Genomic DNA, 19,715 nt, shown 5'->3' with positions numbered 1-19,715 from the left:
TACGTGAAACCGTCCCTGCAGAGGCCGAGGACAGCTGGTGGGTGACCAGGCAGGCAGGGTGAGGCTTCAGCAGACGATGAAGTGAAAACCGACTGAACGATGCCATCCCACAGAACGGTGGCCGAGACCCTGGCAGACCAGGGACACGGGGTCCCGGGGCTAGCTGCAGGGACTCTACAGCTCACGGCAAGCCTAAACAACGTGCCCTGCATGGACCATCGGGAGGAAGGGGAGCAGCATGAGCACCAGGATCATCTGTATCACAAAGAAACCCGGACTGGGCTTCAGAACGCAAACCTGAAAACTTTGAAGCCCAGAAAAGACAGGGAGGCGGCACCAGCCATCACGAACTACCCCGGCCAGCGGCGGGGCAAAGACAAGAAAGGAGAAACGGTGTGAGCGTTAAGAACTACGGCACCGCTGTCCCGTTGAGACTGGACTCCAAGGACTAAACGAAGGCCTCCATCCTGACGGTAGAGGACGCCCCGAACGTGGACAGAGCACACGGGTGACCAGACAGCCTGGAGCATGGCCACCAGCAGTCTTGGGGGAAGAGGGGCTCAGTTTCCTCCTGCAAAGACCCCCGGGCTCCAGGAAGACTTTCACCTGGTCTTCAACAACAGCGCAGACCCGTGAGGACAGTGAGACGCCGCTGCTCGCGGGGCCGGGCCCGTGACGCTGGCGGTGCCACGCCCAGCAGCCTGCCCATGCGTGCATAGCCGCCGCCCGGCACAGGGGCCCGAGGCTGCAGGCGCCAACCTGACCGCGTCCCAGGGCTCTCTGGGAAGAAGGCCTGAGGCCTGACCGCGCCGAGCTCTCCGCCCGCGTCACGGCAGGCCCATCCACGGTCATGCCCACACCGGCGACTCCCCGAGCGGGGACAGTGGCGCCCCCAGAACACCATCGCTGGAAGACGGCCCTCTTCTCCCGCGCTCGGCCAGCCCAGGACGTGCCGAGGGCGGACGCCACGCCCAGCGACGCGCTCTCAGGCACACAGGCCGCTGAGGGGCGCACCAGACTCCTCCTCACCGACCTGGTGTCCCAGGGCGGCCCTGAACCTGTTCTCCCCGGCAGTTCATCCCACCCGTCAGACACCAATTTCAAGTCCCGGGACCCTCCCCCTGAGTGACTGAGGCCAGCCACAGGCTGAGAGCACAGACCCAGCACACCCCCCAGGGCCAGGCCATCGCCCCGGGTCAGGCCGTCAGCAGCGTGGCTTTCCAGCGTGACCGCCCACACCAGCCTCCTAGCCGGCCCCGTGTGCCAAGACGGAGCCGCACGGCCGCCCTTCCCATGTCTTGCTAGGCCCAGCTGTCTTCCCATACTTACATTCGAGTATGCAATGCTTCTTTAAATAGCTTCTTCTAGCAGTTTCACACTGTTTAGATTCAAAACAAACTTGAGTAGGGTAGTAAAAAGACCATCTAGCTCTTGTGTAACATCCCTCTGGCTGGAATTCCAGTTATCAGGGGTCATCATGACAGATCACACTGATCGAAAAACGAAAGAAAACACCTGTGTGTCTGCCCATGCCAGCTTCACTACGTGACTGTCCTAGGCACGTTATCTTTAAATAAGCTGGCATTAAACACAGCCTGGAGAACTAGAACATACTCCGAACGATGGAAAGGTGGACAGCTGTTTCTTCCCTCCCTGAAGACATGTTCAATAAGTTGCTAATCATTATTCCACATCAACAGGGAATTTTCATACACTCTCCAAATACAACAAAGAACACGTGTCAGTGAGGTCCAGCGCCAGCCTCAGCGTCCAGACGCAGCAGAACGAAGGGCTCCAAGAGCCCAGGCATGGAGTCAGACACAGGAGGGCAGGCCCCACTCAGGAAAGAATGCACCGAACACATTTGCATTTATTTTCTTTTTTTTTTTTAAAAGCAAATGACAAAGACCCAGTTTACCAGCTTAACTTTTTTAAACCTAAGCTTAACATTACATATTTAAACAATTGTCAAAACTTACTAAGTTGCCAGCATTCATGCACAACTGGAAAACATCCTCAATGCACATTAAACCAGAAATGTATTACCATTAATGTATTAATATCATCACTACTAAATACTGAAAAAACTGAGATTATTCTGTGGAAGAGTCATCCTGGCAATGTTAACTTCACAGCAGGCTGAGACTACTCGGCTCACGTTTCAAACACAATGGGAAAGCAGTCCGTGCTGGTGTTAGTGTACGAAAGAGTCACGGCCACCTTGGATTACGTTTAATAAAAAGCAAAGTGCATACAGAGATTTACAACAATTTTAAAGACAAATAAAATGGTCCTATTACGTGGTCCCAACAGTAAACTCAACAGTCTATGACAAACAGGGCTCTGACGAGCTGTGTATAAATACTTTAGATTAGGTACAGGTATACTCAAAGTCGAGTTCGTTTGAAATCTTCAAAAAAATGTTCCTGTTAATCCTCGCATGGCGCGTGCCAGAGTTAGGGTTCTGCTACGCGCGTGCGGTCAGCTACTTGTTATCCAAGCGCAGCAGCTGCTCCTTACCATTTATCGTCAAGGACTTTAACTGGCCGTCTTCTTCAACTTCCACCCTTTCTTGACCATTCTCGACAATCCTGCGGGAGGGGAGGCAAGGGGGTAAAACACATCTTAAACTCGTAGTATTAAACGAGTAGACATATATGTGAGCCTGAGTGCGTATCTTTAGAGGACTTGCCACGGATACACCTGAAGTCACTGACTCTGTGGCTGCAGCCAAGGTCCTGAGCATGGACATTTCTTAAAGGAGATGGCTCTGACACTGAACCAAGAGGCACAGGCCAGCCAAACAGTCAAGGTGCCACAACGGATGCATTCCATCCCAGCGCACCACTGCACACTACACGGGATGGTGTCCAATGTGTCACCTGAAGCTGACGCTTCAAAGGAAAAGCTCTGATCGGAGACTGGGCGGCCGTCCCAGACACCCTGCCCTTCCCGGGGGTGGCACTGGTGACGCCCCCCACGCCTACACCTGAGAACAGACGCCAGGCCCACACCTCTTGGTGGTGATCTTCCTGCCGTTCACCACCTTCGTCGACGTCGATATGGACTTGTAGTTGCCCATCCCGCTCCCGCCGAAGGCCGAGGAGGAGGAAAACGCTGTGAGGCCCCCGTGGCTTAGCGAGCCGAAGGAAGAGAACCCTGTAAGAAGACAGCAGAGGTTATGGACGCGCGCAGCACGCGCGGCCGGCCCGGGGAAGCAGACGCGCCCCTGTGGAGCCAGGCCCTGCACAGGCTGCGGGGCCGCCCAGGCACCTCCCTACCGACGGGCCGGCACCCTGCCCCCCACGCCTCCCAGGATGGAGCACACCCCGCAAATTTCTGCTGGCTCCTTGTAACTGTGACCAGAGGGGATGCAGACCTGGATCACCAAGCAGCTGAACAACCTTAGCAATAACACCACAACAACTATCGGGGAAGTGTGGGTCTGGAGCTCACGGACTAATTCTCAGCAACGAGGAGCTCACCTAGGACACGAAACCCTGCCTTTCACAAGTCGCAACAGCACGTCCACTCTGGGCTGGCGCTGAGGCTGCTCTGCCTGTTGGAGAGCCCGCTGCCTGTCCCACCCTGAATGCCCCCTTACTGCAGAAACACGCCCTCCCCACGGCCCTTCCCACGGCTCCCTGAAGGGGAGGGCTGCGTGCCACACACACTGCTTAAGTGAAGTGCCGTTTGACAGGTGTGCCAGCTTTCTCTTCTTTGACTCTCCCTTAAGTTCCGGCATACTACACGGTATCTGAGGAGCGGACCTGCCGGGGGAAAGCACGCTGCCGCTGCCCTGGGTGACGCAGCCCCTGGCTTCGGAGGGGCAGAGTCTGGGAGCTGCATCCCCTGTGCTGCCCACAGAGCGTGTGACACACACACAAGGGCGGCCCAGAACAGACAGAGGAACTGGGCGGGCATCGGCGCAGAGCGGAGATGCTAACTCTGCACGTGGCCGCGTGCCTGACTCCAGCTGACGCACGGCCGCCAGTCGCCAGTCACCAAACCTCACCAGTAGACTCCACACGGCTCGCGTACACGCAGGCCCTACCACAGCCTCAGCTCCTGATCCCATCAACTTGGACTCCCCTAGGACACTTCTTTTGGTTTTTTTTTTTAAACTGCCAAGGAGGTTAGATTAAAAAGGATTTAATGAGATTATCTGAGTTATTTCAGTTATTTATCCCAAAACCTCACTCCTTTTAACCAATAATTTAAGATTAGAAGCAGGCTCTCAAGTATAACATTCTTGGTAAAATTAGGAGAAAAAATGTGGGTTACTAAGCAAAGATTCGTATACACACAAACAATGGTGAATCTAAGCTGTTCCACAAAAGGCATGTGCACAATGCAAAGTGCCCTAAATTAAAGCAGCCTGCGCCGGCGTCTGCTCAGACACCAGGGTAAGTCTGAGGGTGCAGTACCTGCATCAAAGGAAGGAAATGCCCCTCCAAAGGAGGGGAATCCGCTGAAAGTAGAGAAGAACGAGCCTGTGCCTCGGCTCCGGCTTCCGCGGGGGCCCCTTCGACTCCCAAAGAAGTCCTCAAACGGGTCTTCTAAAAAGAAACAGAAGTGCTTAGTGAAACCTGGACCCCAGGGTGCTTCTTCACAGGAGAGCTGCAAAGGGAATGTGGGCGATGCCTCCTGACACTGTTCCAGCAGGAGCCAAGCTTCTCCACAGTGCAGCTCACCTTCAGAGCACCAGTCCGTCTAACCTGCGGCTTTCTGCGGCTTCCAAGACTCATCTAAAAACAGAACACGACGTGTCCCAACATAAAGCTCAAGGTCATCAATACGCACCGCAGACCTGGACAGAGGTCTGCGAACGGAGCTCTTCACACAGAGCTCTTTTTGGTTGTTGTTATCAGTCAATGAGCACTTACTGAAAACATGAATTATACAGACTTTAAAAAAAATTCACTGAGGTTCACTAGTAAATTCACTATGAAATCAATCAGTGCTGCATTTTTTCTAAGCAATAGGAATTCTCTGAGAAATGAAAGCAAAGACTCCTAACGGATGGTAAGAGAAAAGCACCCACGACCCAGAGACACGATAAACAGCATGGCATGCTTCTAAACCAAGGCTCGTGTGACCCAAGCGGGAGATTAACACGTTTGAGCAGTGAAAGGAGCGGAACAGTAAACAGAACAAGCTGGTGAGCACAAAACCAAGCAGAAACTGAGGCTCACAGTGCACCCGTGCTTACAGATAGACATGACGCGAGAACCCCCAGGGAACCGGCAGTGACCGGAGGCAGACTGGGGCTTAAGGAGCGCTCAGAGTGGGGACGGGGAAGCAGGTGGAAACACTACAAGCCTTTCTTAAGAGAGCCTTTAAAAATGCAGGAAAGCAGGCCTGAAGAAGCAGCTGTTTAGAAAGCATGGTCACTGGCGGCTTCTTTAGAGATCTCTAAGGAGGGCAGGAGGGGGAGGCGGAGCGAACAGGAACAAGCCCAGCGCTGACACTGCTCCAGCCCCATCGGGAGCCGGGGTCCCGGGCCGCGCTGGGAGGAGCCCAGAGGCCGCTGCCTCTGGACCGCAGCTCCCGCGCCCCACGGTGCACGCCACCGTGTGAGACAGAATGTGAAGAAAGTCACTCGTGTCAGCTACTCTGTGAGCAGGGCCGACAGTCCCTTACCACATTTACAAGTATAAACACAGAGTTTAATCATAAACTTCAGAGTTAAAACATTTTATAAATCTCTAGAGACTTCATCCTGTTCAAACAAAACCCAAGCGTCCTATTAAGTTACCTTTCACCTTATCCTTGTCAGAGGTCTACACAGCGACACTGCTTTCCACTCATCCAATCCCAGGACAGCAGGTCATCACTCATGTTACAACGGCCCAGGTCAAGGCACAGAGTGCAGTTTAAACTCCGTGTGATCACCTCCTCAGGAAGCAGCCATCAAGAACCATCAACAGGAGCAGCTTCAGATGCTCACTGCCCTCATGTGCGCTCCTAAACCATGGTCTTCCGCAGGCTCCCAAGTTTACTTTATAAACAATTACACAGTCGTGCCGCCTGCAATGTTCCTCTTATTACTGCTCTAAGAATCTGTTTACTTATAATTTAGGGTTCATACAGCAACTGAAATCTTCAAAGACTCTTCACAAAACTCCTGGGACCAACTTAAACCAGTATCCATTTGATACCACCATTAAATGATTTTGTTTACATGAAGCTAAATGAACTTTCATAATTATAAAACAACCTCGTTCAGAAGCTACTTCATAAGATGATTGAGTGATGTTGTAAGAATAAGGCCAGTTCAGTTTTATTTTTTTGTTTTCTTGTATTCTTGCGTTTTTGAAGTCTTTTTTTTTTTTTTTACCTTGCACGTTTTTCTATTATACAGCCTAAATACGGAGGTTTTACAATTCCAGTAGCCACCGAATTTTAACGTTTAATTTCAGACAGTAAAGTCACAACAGTTAACCCTAAAAATGAAAAGTCTCATCTGTAAGTCATGGTGACAGTAAAAAACAAATTAAAAGTCATGATTATGGTGATGTGTTAACAGGAGCCACTCTGAGACCAGCATTCCGACCTCCCATCACAGGCTGCTGTGGATGTGGAGAGTAGGTGGCATTGAGCTTTCGGGCTTCCCAGGTGGCTTAGTGGTAAAGAGCCTGCCTGCCAATGCAGGAGACATGGGTTTGATCCCTGGGTGGGGAAGATCCCCTGGAGGAGAAAATGGAAATCTACTCTGGCATTCTTGGCCATGGGAACTCCCATGGACAGAGGAGCCTGGCGGACTACAGTTCATGGGGTCACAGAAGAATCAGACGCGACTCAGCACGTCATAAGCTTTCACAACCTTCAGCCTCCAAGCTAAATACAACAGTTAAAGACTTTCTCATCCAGCAATTCAATCTACTTCAGGGACATCAACTCATCAAACATGGAAATAACTTACTAAAGGACCCCCAAGCATTTACAGTGAAAACAGAAAATAACCTGACTACGTAATTTTTCAATATACAAATGGAGAGCATGTTAAATGAAGCTTTTTAAAGGGTCATCAAGTTTAAGCTTTAGAAAAAGTACACATCACAACTCTAACATCTGAAAAGCATTCAGTGGGCTTGCAACTGGTGACAAGACAAAGGTTGGTTCCCCGCTCTGTTCTTTTATCTCATTTTTGTTTTCCAAATTCTTATGTTCAGTCTGTATGGTTATTATTTTTGAGGTTAAAAGGAGTAAAAACTGCATTTAACTTGTAAGTAAATTTGAATCAGACATAATATAACCGAACATATTGCCAAGGATGTGTTTGATGTCACTCCACCAAGTGCCCAGAAGCAACCCGCCAGCTGAGGCGGAGGTGCTGCTGAGGGCGAGGGCACGGGGATGCGGCGGGTGCAGAGGGGCGGCTGCGGGCAGAGGCACAGGTCCTGTCCGGAGCAGGCCCCAGCTGCCCAGAGCTACAGCCTACCCCTACGTTCTTGAGCCCGCTGTACACATGTTCACACCACTGCACACAGCTGTGTCTTCTTGCCTGTCTACACCCTGCCACAGCACAGCAGATGCATCTCTGGGTCAGCGTTTCAGCAGGGGTCCCTCCAGGAGAGGTCAGCGCCCGGATCTCACCTCCTACTTGGGAGGTCAGCGTGTTCTCCACGACACGCATGTTCCTTATCAAGTTCAGCTCAGTTACGACCTTGCTATGGTTTGCTGGAGATGAATTATGGTTGAAGGAGATAGCACGTGTAGATGTCAAGGAGTGGACAAATTCTGTGTCCACGTGAAGGGGCCACCTCAAGGGTGTTCTCGGATGAGAGGAACTTGTGAATCAGACAGCCTTGTGGAGAAGACTGGCATCCCAAGGGATGGGCCCCTCCCATCACACGTGGGCTAAACAGACCACAAGGCCGACGCTTCCCACAAACACAAAAGCCTTCTCCCGTCCGACGGCCTCTGACCTGGAACACTGCTGGTTCTTCAGCCTGACGGCTTTCGGAGTCAAACTGGGACATTGGCCCGCAGATCTGGAAGGTGTGTGTTCTCATAATCAAACAAGCCCATGAGTATGCTAAACTTCTGACACAGAGAGAGGGGCACACGCTGCTGGGTCTGTCTCTCGGGAGAACCTAAACACAGGATTGACCAGTCTGTCAGAAACACCTCGCCGGTCACGGCACACGTGTGTTCAGCCAGGTGCTTTCCCGCAACAACGCTGCATCATGGGATACAGACACAAGGAAACAGGCCCGTGTCCAGCCTGTCAAGTTAATGAAGACTTAACTCTTCTGGCTCCCTGTTCAGGTGTCTTGGATAAACACTCCTCCGTAATCCTACACAGTCCTGCTCTTCTCAGAAATACCAAGCCAAATCCACTAAGGTGATGCTTGCAAAATACCTAAGTAATGATGTCAAACATACGACAAAAAATACATTAACTGAATGCTATGAAAAAAACAACAGAAAACATGTCACAAATGTTTACGCGAGTACATAAATGTAAGAAGACTTAAGGGAAGAACTAAGTGAAGGGTATTTAGAGCCATACATGCCCCCAGGAGCAGAGCTAAGGGCCCAACCGAGGCGCTCAGCAAACTGAGCCCGCAGTGTTTTCACGGAGCTCACCACCCAGTCCCCAGGCCACACACACACGCACACACACACACACAACTGCACAACAAAGGAAAACACCACAAACTCTTAACAAGCATCCTGAACATTTCAAACAAAGAAAACGGGCCACTCCACTACAGTCTCAACGCTAAGCCACAGCAACCCTGAGGAAAGAGCGACACATGAAACTCAAAAGCCAAGACAGCAGACAAGACTCCAATGCGATCACCCCATCCTCATTAAGCCCAATGCCACAAGCTAAAATCAAAACACTCCTTCACAACAACTCTAAGTTTATAACATTTTCTTCTCACATGTTCAGAAGCAGAAAACATATTTGAAAAGAATCTGAAATAAACAAACTTAAGTGACTCAGAAACAGCCATGGGTGACACAGACTGGAACCCAAGGGAGGAAGGCTTTGAAGCACTTCTCCAGGGCTGACCCAGCATCTGGGTGGTGTCTACTAGCACTGAAGGGCAACCCTGGGATTAATACTTGGCAAACGAGCATCATACTTTCAACTGTGCACACAGCTTCGTTACAAAATGCAATTTCTAGTCATACCACAGGCCTAATTGGAACACTCTATTTTCTAACAGTTATAAAAATCTACCCAAGCCAAGGATGTCAAGCACACACAAGGGATCCAAACCCCCTACTTCAGTCGTGACAGAGGCTGGGGTCCCTGCAACTCTACCCCTTGCCAAGGAGCTGTGAGGGAGCCGCCCTCCCCCTGACCTGCGGCCAGGACAGCCCACAGCCCTCAGCCACAGGGACCACGCCACGAGGAAGGAGTCCAGCCTGGACCCCTGCATGGGCTTGGAAAGCTCCGCCACGGGGAGCTGGGAAGGCCATTAAAGTCTCGGAACCAACTCCGGATTCCCAGGGAGATCACACAAAGCCTGGGGCCCAGCCACTGCTCTCGTGACCCAGAAAACAACCCTGAGAGTGACCTTCTCAAGAAGCCTTTCCCCTCCCTGTCGAGGGCAGAGGTGGTAGGACCACAAGGCTCATCTGCCCGGCACCCACCCACACAGAACTGTCCTGAAACGCCAGCTCCACCCTCAACAGGAGGAGGTCCCAGCCACTAATGGGCCGGGCCAACCCAGCACCCCCACCCCCCGAGGGGGACAGGGGCTCAGCAGGGCCTTCACAGTCGCTGAGCCACAGGGGACTGCCCCCCGGGAGGGGCCACCACACCTGCCCTGCCTCCACAGCCGCAGCCCAACTTCACCAGTGCCTGCTTCCAAACCACGCTGCCTCCAAGCTGTCTACACACCACAGGACGCACAGGGCCCCCAACAATGGCCCGCGACCCTGACCTCAGGTGGGAGGCAGGGCCACTGCAGACAGGCGGCTCCGTCCCGTCACTCCTGTCCACCTAAGAAGGGACACGCGGATGTGCAGAGGAGACACCGTGTGAAGACGCAGGCCGGCCGAGGCGGCCAGAGCAGCGGGCGAGTGCCGGGGAGGGGCCCGGGCCCAGGCGCCCACTCAGACGGCCGGCCTCGGGTCTGCAGCTGCCGCATACGGCGCTGCCCTTCCCACGCCCCCAGTCCCCTCCGGGGCCGCAGGGAGCCTTCAGGCACAGGTCGTGGAAATGCTTTATTCTAGAGGCTCTGCTCAGGGGGCAGCGGCAGGGCCTCGGGCTCGGGCCCACTGTCCTCACTCAGCAGCTCCTCACACTCCTCGATGAGCTCCTCTGGGTCCCCGGGGCTGGCCTCGTCCTCACTAGAGATGAACTCCAAGTCCTCACTGGGGAGCTCGCCCCCGCCCAGGCTAGCGCCCTCGCTGGGTTCATCATCACTAAAGAGGTCGAGCTCCTCGCTGGACATCACGTCCAGCACCTCACTGTCCTCCTCGCTCGCGCTCTCCGCCACCGCCTCCTCTTCAGGCTCCAACTCCTCGCTGGCCGCCTCCTCGAACCCTGGGGGGAGAACAACCGGCTCACTACCCTCCAGCGCAGTGCCGGGTGGGCCTGCCTGGCTCGTCCCTTCCTCTCCCGTCACCCCAGCACCGGCCAACGTGAACGCGCTCCCAGGGAAGCTCCCGGCTTCAGAGCTGGGTCACAGAAGTGCCTCCCACACGGTGGCTCCTGCTAGGACTCCAGGGCTCAGTGGCTCTTCCGTCTGAGAACATCACTTCACTGACACCATCCTTCAATGACAAACCAAGGAAGGGATCACCGTAATTTAAAGTAATATGATCCCTACACTTGAATGTTTCCAAAGGAGGTTCTCCGAGGGCTGTGGGGAAGTCAGCTAACCCGGACAGCCCCGCCGGCCCACCTTGTCTCAAAACTGGCTTCTCCTCCACTCCCGGGCCTGCAGCCTCTGCCCACAGGCGGCATGCTTCACAACGAACGCAGTCCTTGGGCACAGGACTCAGTCCTTCCCACCAGCTTCTTCAAGGTCCCTCCCCTTTCATCTGGGCCTCTGAAATCAGACACGGGGTTTTTACATTCTGATAAATGCAAACTGAAGCTCAGAATGTCTTTTAACAGACTTTGAGCTACTTTTTTTTTTGGAAAACGGGAAAGGAAAAAAGTTGGTTGTGTGGAAAATTACGACAAAAAAGAACACACTCCTCTAAACGTTCTGTAACAGGGTTGATGCGGCTGCTGAGAAACATCAACTCCATGCCTGCTGAAGCAGAGCACCCTCAGCCCTACGGCCACTGAGCCCTGCACTAAACGTACCGCTGCGGGCTGCACTGTCACTTCATACATGTAGTAGCCATGGAGCAGCTTCTCTTCCCTCCCGCGTGTAAATCCTGAGAGCCTGAAAATGGAAGTCATCTAGAACACCTACAAGAATGGATTGGAGAAGTATCACTGCCACAGGGACCACGAGAAACGGGAAACTGCTTGCGCAGAGCGTGCGCGTCTCCAAGTCCCAGGCAGAGGCTGAGGGGCCCGTCCCCCAACAGACTCTGAACCCAGGAGAAGAAAACTCCACCCAGCGTCCTGCAAACCATTAACTCTTCCGACTCAAGTTCACATGCACATCAAGATTCCCTCGAGTGCACAAAGCTCACCTCAGAAGACGTGAAGGTCAGTGCTCACAAGGGTAAAACCGCATTACTCACTCTTCCACCCCCAATTACCCTGTCTCCCTCTCTTCACTCCAGAAGAGCTGCTCAAGGAAAACCCTTCTTAGTGAGAAAGCTTAACCTGTCAGACTTTCTTCCCCAAGAAAAACACAATCTGGCTACCATTACACACTGAGGACCCTGTCCTGACACTCTTTTTAAAGAAAACCACCCTGTGCCAGAGCTAGTGTGGGCGGGCCGGCCTCGGGCATGGTGAGGCGGCCTGCCCTGCCCTCCTCAGGCCTGAGGGACCCTCCATGCCCGGCTCAAGCGGGCAGACTCCTGGCCAGTTTCACCAGACACTACCCTGCTCCCCCAAAACACATCGGGAGCTTGTTAAGGTTGTAATGAGCCACAAAGGTAATTTTAAGGCAGAAAAGTCATTAAAACTCTTCTCTCTTTTTCTCACAGTAATATTTCCTACAGTTATAAAGGACAATCAAAAAAGAGCATAATCACATATCATATGACCCTTACAGGGAGCCTTCCCAGGACGTACTTGTTTACTGCACCAGTAAGTAATGCAAAAGAGCCTTAAATGAGGCTCTTCCCCCACCCCAACACTCCCCTGCTTAGCTTTTGTTGTTGCATTTTATACACTAGCATATACACACATCCCTCCTCCACAAGCCACTCTCCCAAAAAGCAAGCTGTACCACAGTGAACAGTCAGCACGGCCTCACCGACCCCCACACGGAGTGACGGCAGGACTGCATCCTGTGACGGGCCCACACCTACCAGACACGGCAGGGCCTGACTCCTCGCCACGCCTGCGACGTGCAGGTCCACGGCTCCCCTGTGTGACCTGCAGACAGAACTGCTCTTCCTGCTGCCCTCCTGAGGGGTTGCAGCAGGTGTCTCTTGTCTTTTCAACCAGGCTCCAGGCAGTGAAGGAGCAGACACAGAGCGCTGTCTCCCCATCCTGGGGCCAGAGACAACAGATGTCGCGGTGCGCACGGTAACTGGCCCAGCTCCGCACCACCGCCAACCCCAGAGCCTGACACGCGTCCCTGCCACGGCGCCTCGCCTCGGGCGCCAGGACGTGGAGGCCGGCGGCTGGGAGCCCTCTCCTACAGCGACGAGCAGCCAGAGCAGCAAGGTCTCCCAGCAAAGCTATTCTCAAAGATGAACACTCATGGTGCCTTGCTCTAGAGGTGTCCTTTCTTTCCAAGAACTGCAAACTCAACAGTCCTAACACCACAATCAGAAAAACAAAGACAAGTTTATGGATCAAACGTCTTCTGAGCAACATCTGCCTTGATGCTTAGTGTTTTCAATCAGACTCCTACATGGGAAATTCAAAGAATTCACTGTCCCACCAGGAGCAGCCCCACCTCCTTCCCACTGCAGAGGAAGCTAATGAGTGAAACACACGGCCAAGGACACAACTCATTCAAACCTTTATGATGTTCATGTGCAAGGTGTAAATTCCACATTCAAACCCTTATTATGTTAACGTGCAAGGTATAAATTCCGAAACATCTTCCAAAGGAAGAAGGGAAAAGGATTTAGTTAAACTCACGTACTGCTCAGATAGCAAGTTTAAGGACAGGTTACAACAGTGGTGAAAGGGTAAGGGTGTGTCCATCTTCGTGAGTCATGAACGTTACGTAAACGACGACCCAGATGATGAACTTACCGAAGAAGTCGAATGAAAATGGGTCCCTTCCACCAAAAAATTCCCTGAAGACGTCTTCTGGGTTTCGGAATGTGAAGCCAAACTCAAACGGACTGTCGAAGTGACTTCCACCTACAGAAGCAAGCACAGCTCAGTCAGGGACTCCCACGTGGCAGGCACATAACCACTGTCTACAAAACATTACTACACGCATCCTGACCCAAAGAAGGAAAAAGTTTCATAAACCCGAAGCTCGCTCAAGTCCTGCTGAGAGCAAAGCCTCCTGCACCGGGAGCTGGGAAACGCATGCAGGTCAACATCCCCCAGTCACACGCGTGCTGAGGACTGCCACCAACTCTGGATGCGTCACCAACACACAGCATTTCAGGCTCAGAAACAGGTGTTCAGGTGTGTGTACAGGAGGTCTGAAGCGTGCGTGTCCCAACACCCCCCGTGGAGCTCACAGGACAGCAGGTTACTGCATAACTTTTCATCAAAAACAGACGCATCTAAGCCTCACCACCAGCAGCAGTTACTTCGGTGGTTATTTAGTTTTTTGATAGAACATCCAGTGAGGATTTTTGACACAACATCCAGTATTGATCCCAGGGTACAAACTCACAGTGTGTTATAATAAAGTTTTACATTATTTAATATCTACAAAAGGTACACCAGTATGTACTTTCTAGTACAACAAGATTTTTAATAGGCCTTTTCCAGGCTATCAATTTCTCCTTCCTCTCCCCAGTTCAACCCACTCTCCAAACTGCATCCGTATTTACTGACAGACTGAATCCCCGTAAGACTGTGTCATCAGACCACCTCTTTTCATCACGAGGCCAGGAGAAAGACCCGTGTCGACGCACGTACCTCCACCACCACCATTTAATCCTTCTTTGCCGTATCTGTCATAGATGTCCCGTTTTTTAGCTATAAATTTAAAAAGACAAGTCAGTAATGACCGAGCTCTCTTCCCTCAAATTCAATAAAACGTTTCTGTAGCTGTAAACCAAAGACCCACCACAGCTCTCAATGTCCACAACTCCTTTTGAAGAGCTAGGACTCCCTTACTGTAAGTGAAAATAGGAAGCAGGGACACTTAAGGCCATCAAAGTCTGGTGGGCTGCAGTCCCCAGGGTTGCAAAGAATCGGCTGCAACTTAGGGACTGACCAACAACACTCCCTTAAAAACACCTCAGAGTATTTTTAAGTTAAATTTAAAAGACTTATTAAAAAAAAAGAAAAAAACTTAATTTCACTCTACTGCTCAACGTGTGCCCATGCACTCCATCAAAACCCCACTACAAAGTTGCAAAGCAACTCCACACCTAAACATGGACCTCACTCCAAAGTCCAACTTGGGGAGAAGACCCAGGGCACGACCAGGACCAGGACAGGGCCTGGGTGAGGGTAGAAAGGAGCCACACTGGGGGACGGCCCGCAGCCTGGCTCGGCCCTGGGTGAGGCAGCAGCCCCCGCCCAAGCCCGGACGACAGCCGTCTCGCCACTCAGGCTCTAGAATAGGAGCAGTCACAGTGCAGCCCTGCTCAGACACGTAGCTTCTGTAGACACACCTGTGTGTGGCAAGTAACGGGGTAATGGGGAAACAAGTGTGGTCATCAGAGCCTTAAGAACAGTAACTGTGGGTCTGTGCCGGTGACTCCTGGAACTGAAGGCTTCCTAAGGACGCATGAAGAATATACTCCCCCTTACAAAAACACACAAAAAGTAGCATTTTCATGGGAGTTTAAAGGTTCTACTGCTGCCAAAAATCACGTTTGACATTTGAATTTACTTCTCAAATTTTCTAATGTTCTTGGTCTGTGAATCCACAAATCTGGGAGTGCTGGATCAGGCACACAAACAGGACAACGACAGTCAATGACAAAAGATACTCGTGAAGTAAGATGACTAAGCCTTCTTTTAAAATAAAGCAGGTGTCCACTTCCTCTGCTCAGTGAATCCACCTCTAGCCTTTTAGATGCCTTGGCCTTGATTCACACCAGGTCATTCAGAACTGCTTCCTGGCAAGGTGGTGTCAGTACTTTTCCAGTTTTCTTACAAAGTTCCACAGTCCGCTCCCTGCCCCAAGGCTGTTCTTACTGAGAACCCAAGGCCTGGCTAACACTCTCTGTACGATCCCTGAAACTAAACCAACAGACCTGAGCTTCCAGTGCTCTTCAATTCCTAACTCCAACAGGGCAGGGAAATCTATAAGCTGTGGAGTCCAAACCTCAACTGTGTGCGCAACACCTGACTTCCCAACACTCAGGAGGGCCTTCCAAGGGGGAGGTGAGCACCTCAGCGCCGGGCGCTCAGGAAAGGGCGGGGGCGAGAGGCCACGACACCCCAACCCAGGCGGCCTCCAGCGCCAGGCAGCGTCTGGGCCTGCCCGTCCTCTCACAGAGCCACCCAGGAGACTCCTGGAGGCCAGGGCGCCTGCAGCACTCACAGGGCCTTATTGGGAGGCTGGCAGGGACAGGACGCCCAGTCTGCCCAGAAAACCCCCCTCACGGCCTCAAACCCCCCGGCCACGCCTCCCTCTGCAGGCCCCGCCCGGGGGGTGCAGCCCCCACACTCCCCACTCACCGTCTGACAACACCTCATACGCCTCAGCTACTTGCTTGAATTTTCTCTCCGCTTCTTCCTTGTTCTCGGGGTTTTTATCTGGATGCCACTTCAGTGCCAGTTTCCGATATCTTAAAAAGGAGTTAAGGGTACTGATCACATCCGACATCCAGGGTGGTGTCTAACATGTCACATGAAGCAAGCATTTTCAAAGCAAGAGCTCTAATCAGAGACCAGACAGACACACCCTGCCCTTCCCCCAGGGGCAGCAGCAGTGACGCCCCCCACACCCGCGTATGAGAACAGAGGACAGGCCCACCCCTCTGGGTGGTGATCTCTAAGCCAGTCACACCCTATTTAAGAAGAGTCCTGCACCATGGCGTTCCTGGGTGTGACCATGCACAGCGTGAGAAATCCCACAGCCCACTGTGACACAGCTGAAACACCATCCATTTTCTGCTATACATTAATACCAAGTGACTCAAATAGATCCCAGTTTACCCTGAGAGCTGCCTGTGACCTGAGACTTTCCTCAGGTCCGTCCCTGGGGCCAGGCCCTGGTCACAAAGCTGCAGCAAGGACACAGGGATGCAGGGTTCAAACGCCACCTGGACCGGAACCGGCCACATGGCGGGGACTGGAAGCAAGCCCACGAGGACGTCATGGCGGCGCCCCATGAGCGCCAAGGCAGTCCTGTTTTAAGTCCAACATCAAAGTTCTTTGGGCTGATCTCATACCCTCAGTGCGTTTCTGATCTAATTCCAGCAGAAATGGAGTCCATGTCCCAAGATACAGTACCAGAGGAAACCAAGTGGCCTTCTCCCTGAATGACAGGTGGGCCTAGGTCTGAAGAGGCACAAGCTAACTTGTTAACCGCTATCTAACATTCCAACTAGACCGCAGCAGAAACTCACAGCACGCAAACCGCCATCTGGCTTCCAGAGGCCGTGAAAAGTCACACCACAGGTGCGCAGAGGCACTCTTTCAGAACACGATTACTTACGCCTTCTTAATATCCTCGGCCGAGGCGTGTCTCTGCACGCCTAGAACTTCATAGTAATCCACCATGTTTTAACAGGCTGCTGGAACGAGTCCTGCAATCAGAAATCCACGGTCAGTGACGAGACGGTCCAGGCTGGGCTGGTAGCGGGGGTACGGGGTGGGGGGACGGAGAAGGAGGTGGGAGCTGTCACCTCGCCCGGGCACTAACCACCAGCCTGTCAGCCCAGAGCCTCGTCTGGGAGCCGCTTCCAAGTCTCACACCCTAAGACCCTTCCTGATGTAGGAAAAAACGCTTTGAAATAGGCTAAGAATAGCCTCAACTAAATAAAACCGACAGGTGACTCTGCAGCAGCCTTGGGGCCCGCTGCCCACCAGCTGCCAGGCCCCTGGTCCAGACCGACTGGAGCGTCGTCCCCTCCTCACGCCCTGTGCCGGGCGCTGGGCAAGACTGCAGCCACCTGACCGGCACCCCGTCCCCAGCCTGGGGACGCCACAGGGAACCGCAGACACCCTCCACGGCAGGCTGCCCCGCCTGACTCGGAGCTCTGACTCGGGGCTGTTCCTGTGACTGCCTCCCGGGCCTCCAGCACCACCCTGCCGGCAGCGCAGGGAGACGGCAGCCTCGGAGCGGGCCTGCAGGGACTCACGGGACGGGAACCCCCGCGTTCACCTCCTCTACAACGGTGGGGCCTCGAGTCACACGCCAATCACGACTGACACACCTGCCGCCTCTCAAGACGTGAAGTCCAGCGAAGTCCATCTCTAATCTGACTGGCTAAGCCACCTCATTAAACCAATGACCAACAACTGACCTGAAACAGACCTACACCACACAAGCATTCAGAATTATTTCAGCCAGTAAGTCAAGGTTTTCTGTTTGGCAACTGAGCCCTGAACTGAAGCCAGGCTTTCAGTAGCCTTCCCCCAAATTCTAAGACCACGTTTTGAGAAGAAATATTCTGACTGTAAACAAATTTACGAGACCATAACCTCCCTGAGACCATTCTGCTGAGGTTAGATATAAATATGGCCCCAACCGGAACACACTGTGTCTCTCCACACCGGGCGCACAACTGTATTGTGTTTCCACTTTTCCAAACTGGGGAGCAACTCATGGTAAAAAAAACAAGTCTGCTGCATCGTGACTCAGCATGCAGGTATGCACACCCGCCGGCACAGCCCTCCTTGAATTTATAGAAGGCTGGCTGCATCTATCTGAGCATCAGAAAGACACAGGGAGAAGCCCTCCTTACCAGTCCAACGACTTCACGCAGAAAATAATAGATATCAAAGCAGAATCAAAACTAGAAACCCCTCTGACCAACTCAAACTCCCCAGTGATAGGTAAAGTGATAGGTAAAAACCCAACACACACATCTGAAGAGCCAGCTGAGCGCCCAGGAAAGCAGGACCTCAAGTACCAGAAACAGTTAATTACACCAAGAATGGTGATCCCGAGATTGGGGGGCGGTTTTGTTCTTGCTGTGTTTTCAAGATGGGACTTGTTTTGCTGGACAGGAAACGAACAGCTGCGATGAGGATCCACAGAATACAGGTTCCTCTAAAGGTTCCAACATTTCTTGGCACCACCTTCAGGACTGGAATGAAAACTGACCTTTTCCAGTCCTGTGGCCACTGCTGAATTTTCCAAATTAGCTGGCATATTGAGTGCAGCACTTTCACAGCATCATCTTTGGCTTGAAATAGCTCAACTGGAATTCCACCACCTCCACTAGCTTTGTTCATAGTGACACTTCCTAAGGCCCGCTTGACTTCACATTCCAGGATGTCTGGCTCTAGGTGAGTGATCACACCATCATGACTGACTGGGTTGTAAAGATCTTTTTTTTTTTTTTTAAGATCTTTTTTATACAGTTCTGTTTATTCTTGCCACCTCTTCTTAATAAGTTCTGCTTCTGTTAGGTTCATACCATTTCTGTCCTTTATTGTACCCACCTTTGCATGAAATGTTCCCTTGGTATCTCTAATTTTCTTGAGATCTCTAGTCTTTCCCATTCTACTATTTTTCCTCTATTTCTCTTGCATTGATCACTGAGGAAGGCTTTCTTATTTCTCCTTGTTACTCTTTGGAACACTGCATTCAAATGGGCATATCTTTCCTTTTCTCCTTTGCCTTTAGCTCCTCTTCTTTTCACAGCTATTTGTTTTTTAAGACCTCCTCAGACAGCTATTTTGCCTTTTTTGCACTTCTTTTTCTTGGGGATGGTCTTACTCACTGCCTCCTCCTGTACAATGTCACGAACCTCTGTCCAGCCTCTTCAGGCACTCTGTCTATCAGATCTAATATCATGAATTTATTTGTCACTTCCACTGTATGATCGTAAGGGATTTGCTTTAGGTCATACCTGAATGCTCTACTGGTTTTCCCTACTTTCTTCAATTAAAGTCTGAATTTGGCAAGAAGGAGTTCATGATCTGAGCCACAGTCAGCTCCCGGTGTTGTTTTTGCTGACTGTATAGAGCTTCTCCATTCTGTGGCTGCAAAGAATATGATCAATCTGATTTTGGTATTGACCATCCGGTGACGTCCATGCGTAGAGTCTTCTCTTGTGTTGCAGGAAGAGGATATTTGCTATGACCAGTGAGTTTTCTTGGCAAAACCGTTAGCCTTTGCCCTGCTTCATTCTGTACTTCAAGGCCAAATTTGCCTGTTATTTCACATATCTCTTGACATCCTACTTTTGCATTCGTCCCTATGATGAAAAGGACATCTTTTTTGGGTGTTAGTTCTAGCACTCATCTCACACGCTAGCAAAGTAATGCTCAAAATTCTCTAAGCTGGGATTCAACAGTATGTGAACCATGAACTTCCAGATATTCAAGCTGGTTT

At 51.8% G+C, this 19,715-nt stretch overlaps 1 protein-coding gene across 3 annotated transcripts in view; it reads right to left on the bottom strand.

The window, feature by feature from the left end:
- DNAJB6 (DnaJ heat shock protein family (Hsp40) member B6) overlaps positions 1–19,715 on the bottom strand; it is a 54,082-nt gene that overhangs the window by 15,607 nt on the left and 18,760 nt on the right. The window contains exons 2-8 of one of the 3 annotated variants that reach the window (XM_065939613.1): positions 16,866–16,956; positions 15,884–15,993; positions 14,165–14,224; positions 13,316–13,426; positions 4,428–4,559; positions 3,015–3,159; positions 2,521–2,591 (exon numbers count right to left, since the gene is read on the bottom strand). In XM_065939613.1, the coding sequence (XP_065795685.1) occupies positions 2,521–2,591; positions 3,015–3,159; positions 4,428–4,559; positions 13,316–13,426; positions 14,165–14,224; positions 15,884–15,993; positions 16,866–16,930 (694 nt within the window). In that variant the 5' untranslated portion in view covers positions 16,931–16,956. The remainder of the gene's footprint in view (positions 1–2,520; positions 2,592–3,014; positions 3,160–4,427; positions 4,560–13,315; positions 13,427–14,164; positions 14,225–15,883; positions 15,994–16,865; positions 16,957–19,715) is intronic. The other 2 variants (XM_065939615.1, XM_065939616.1) reach the window with 2 other exon arrangements.

Source organism: Muntiacus reevesi, chromosome 6 (genome assembly GCF_963930625.1).
Source record: "Muntiacus reevesi chromosome 6, mMunRee1.1, whole genome shotgun sequence".
NCBI lineage: Eukaryota > Metazoa > Chordata > Mammalia > Artiodactyla > Cervidae > Muntiacus > Muntiacus reevesi.
The sequence above is the reverse complement of the archived record's forward strand: the minus strand, read 5'-3'. Positions and strand labels throughout refer to the sequence as shown.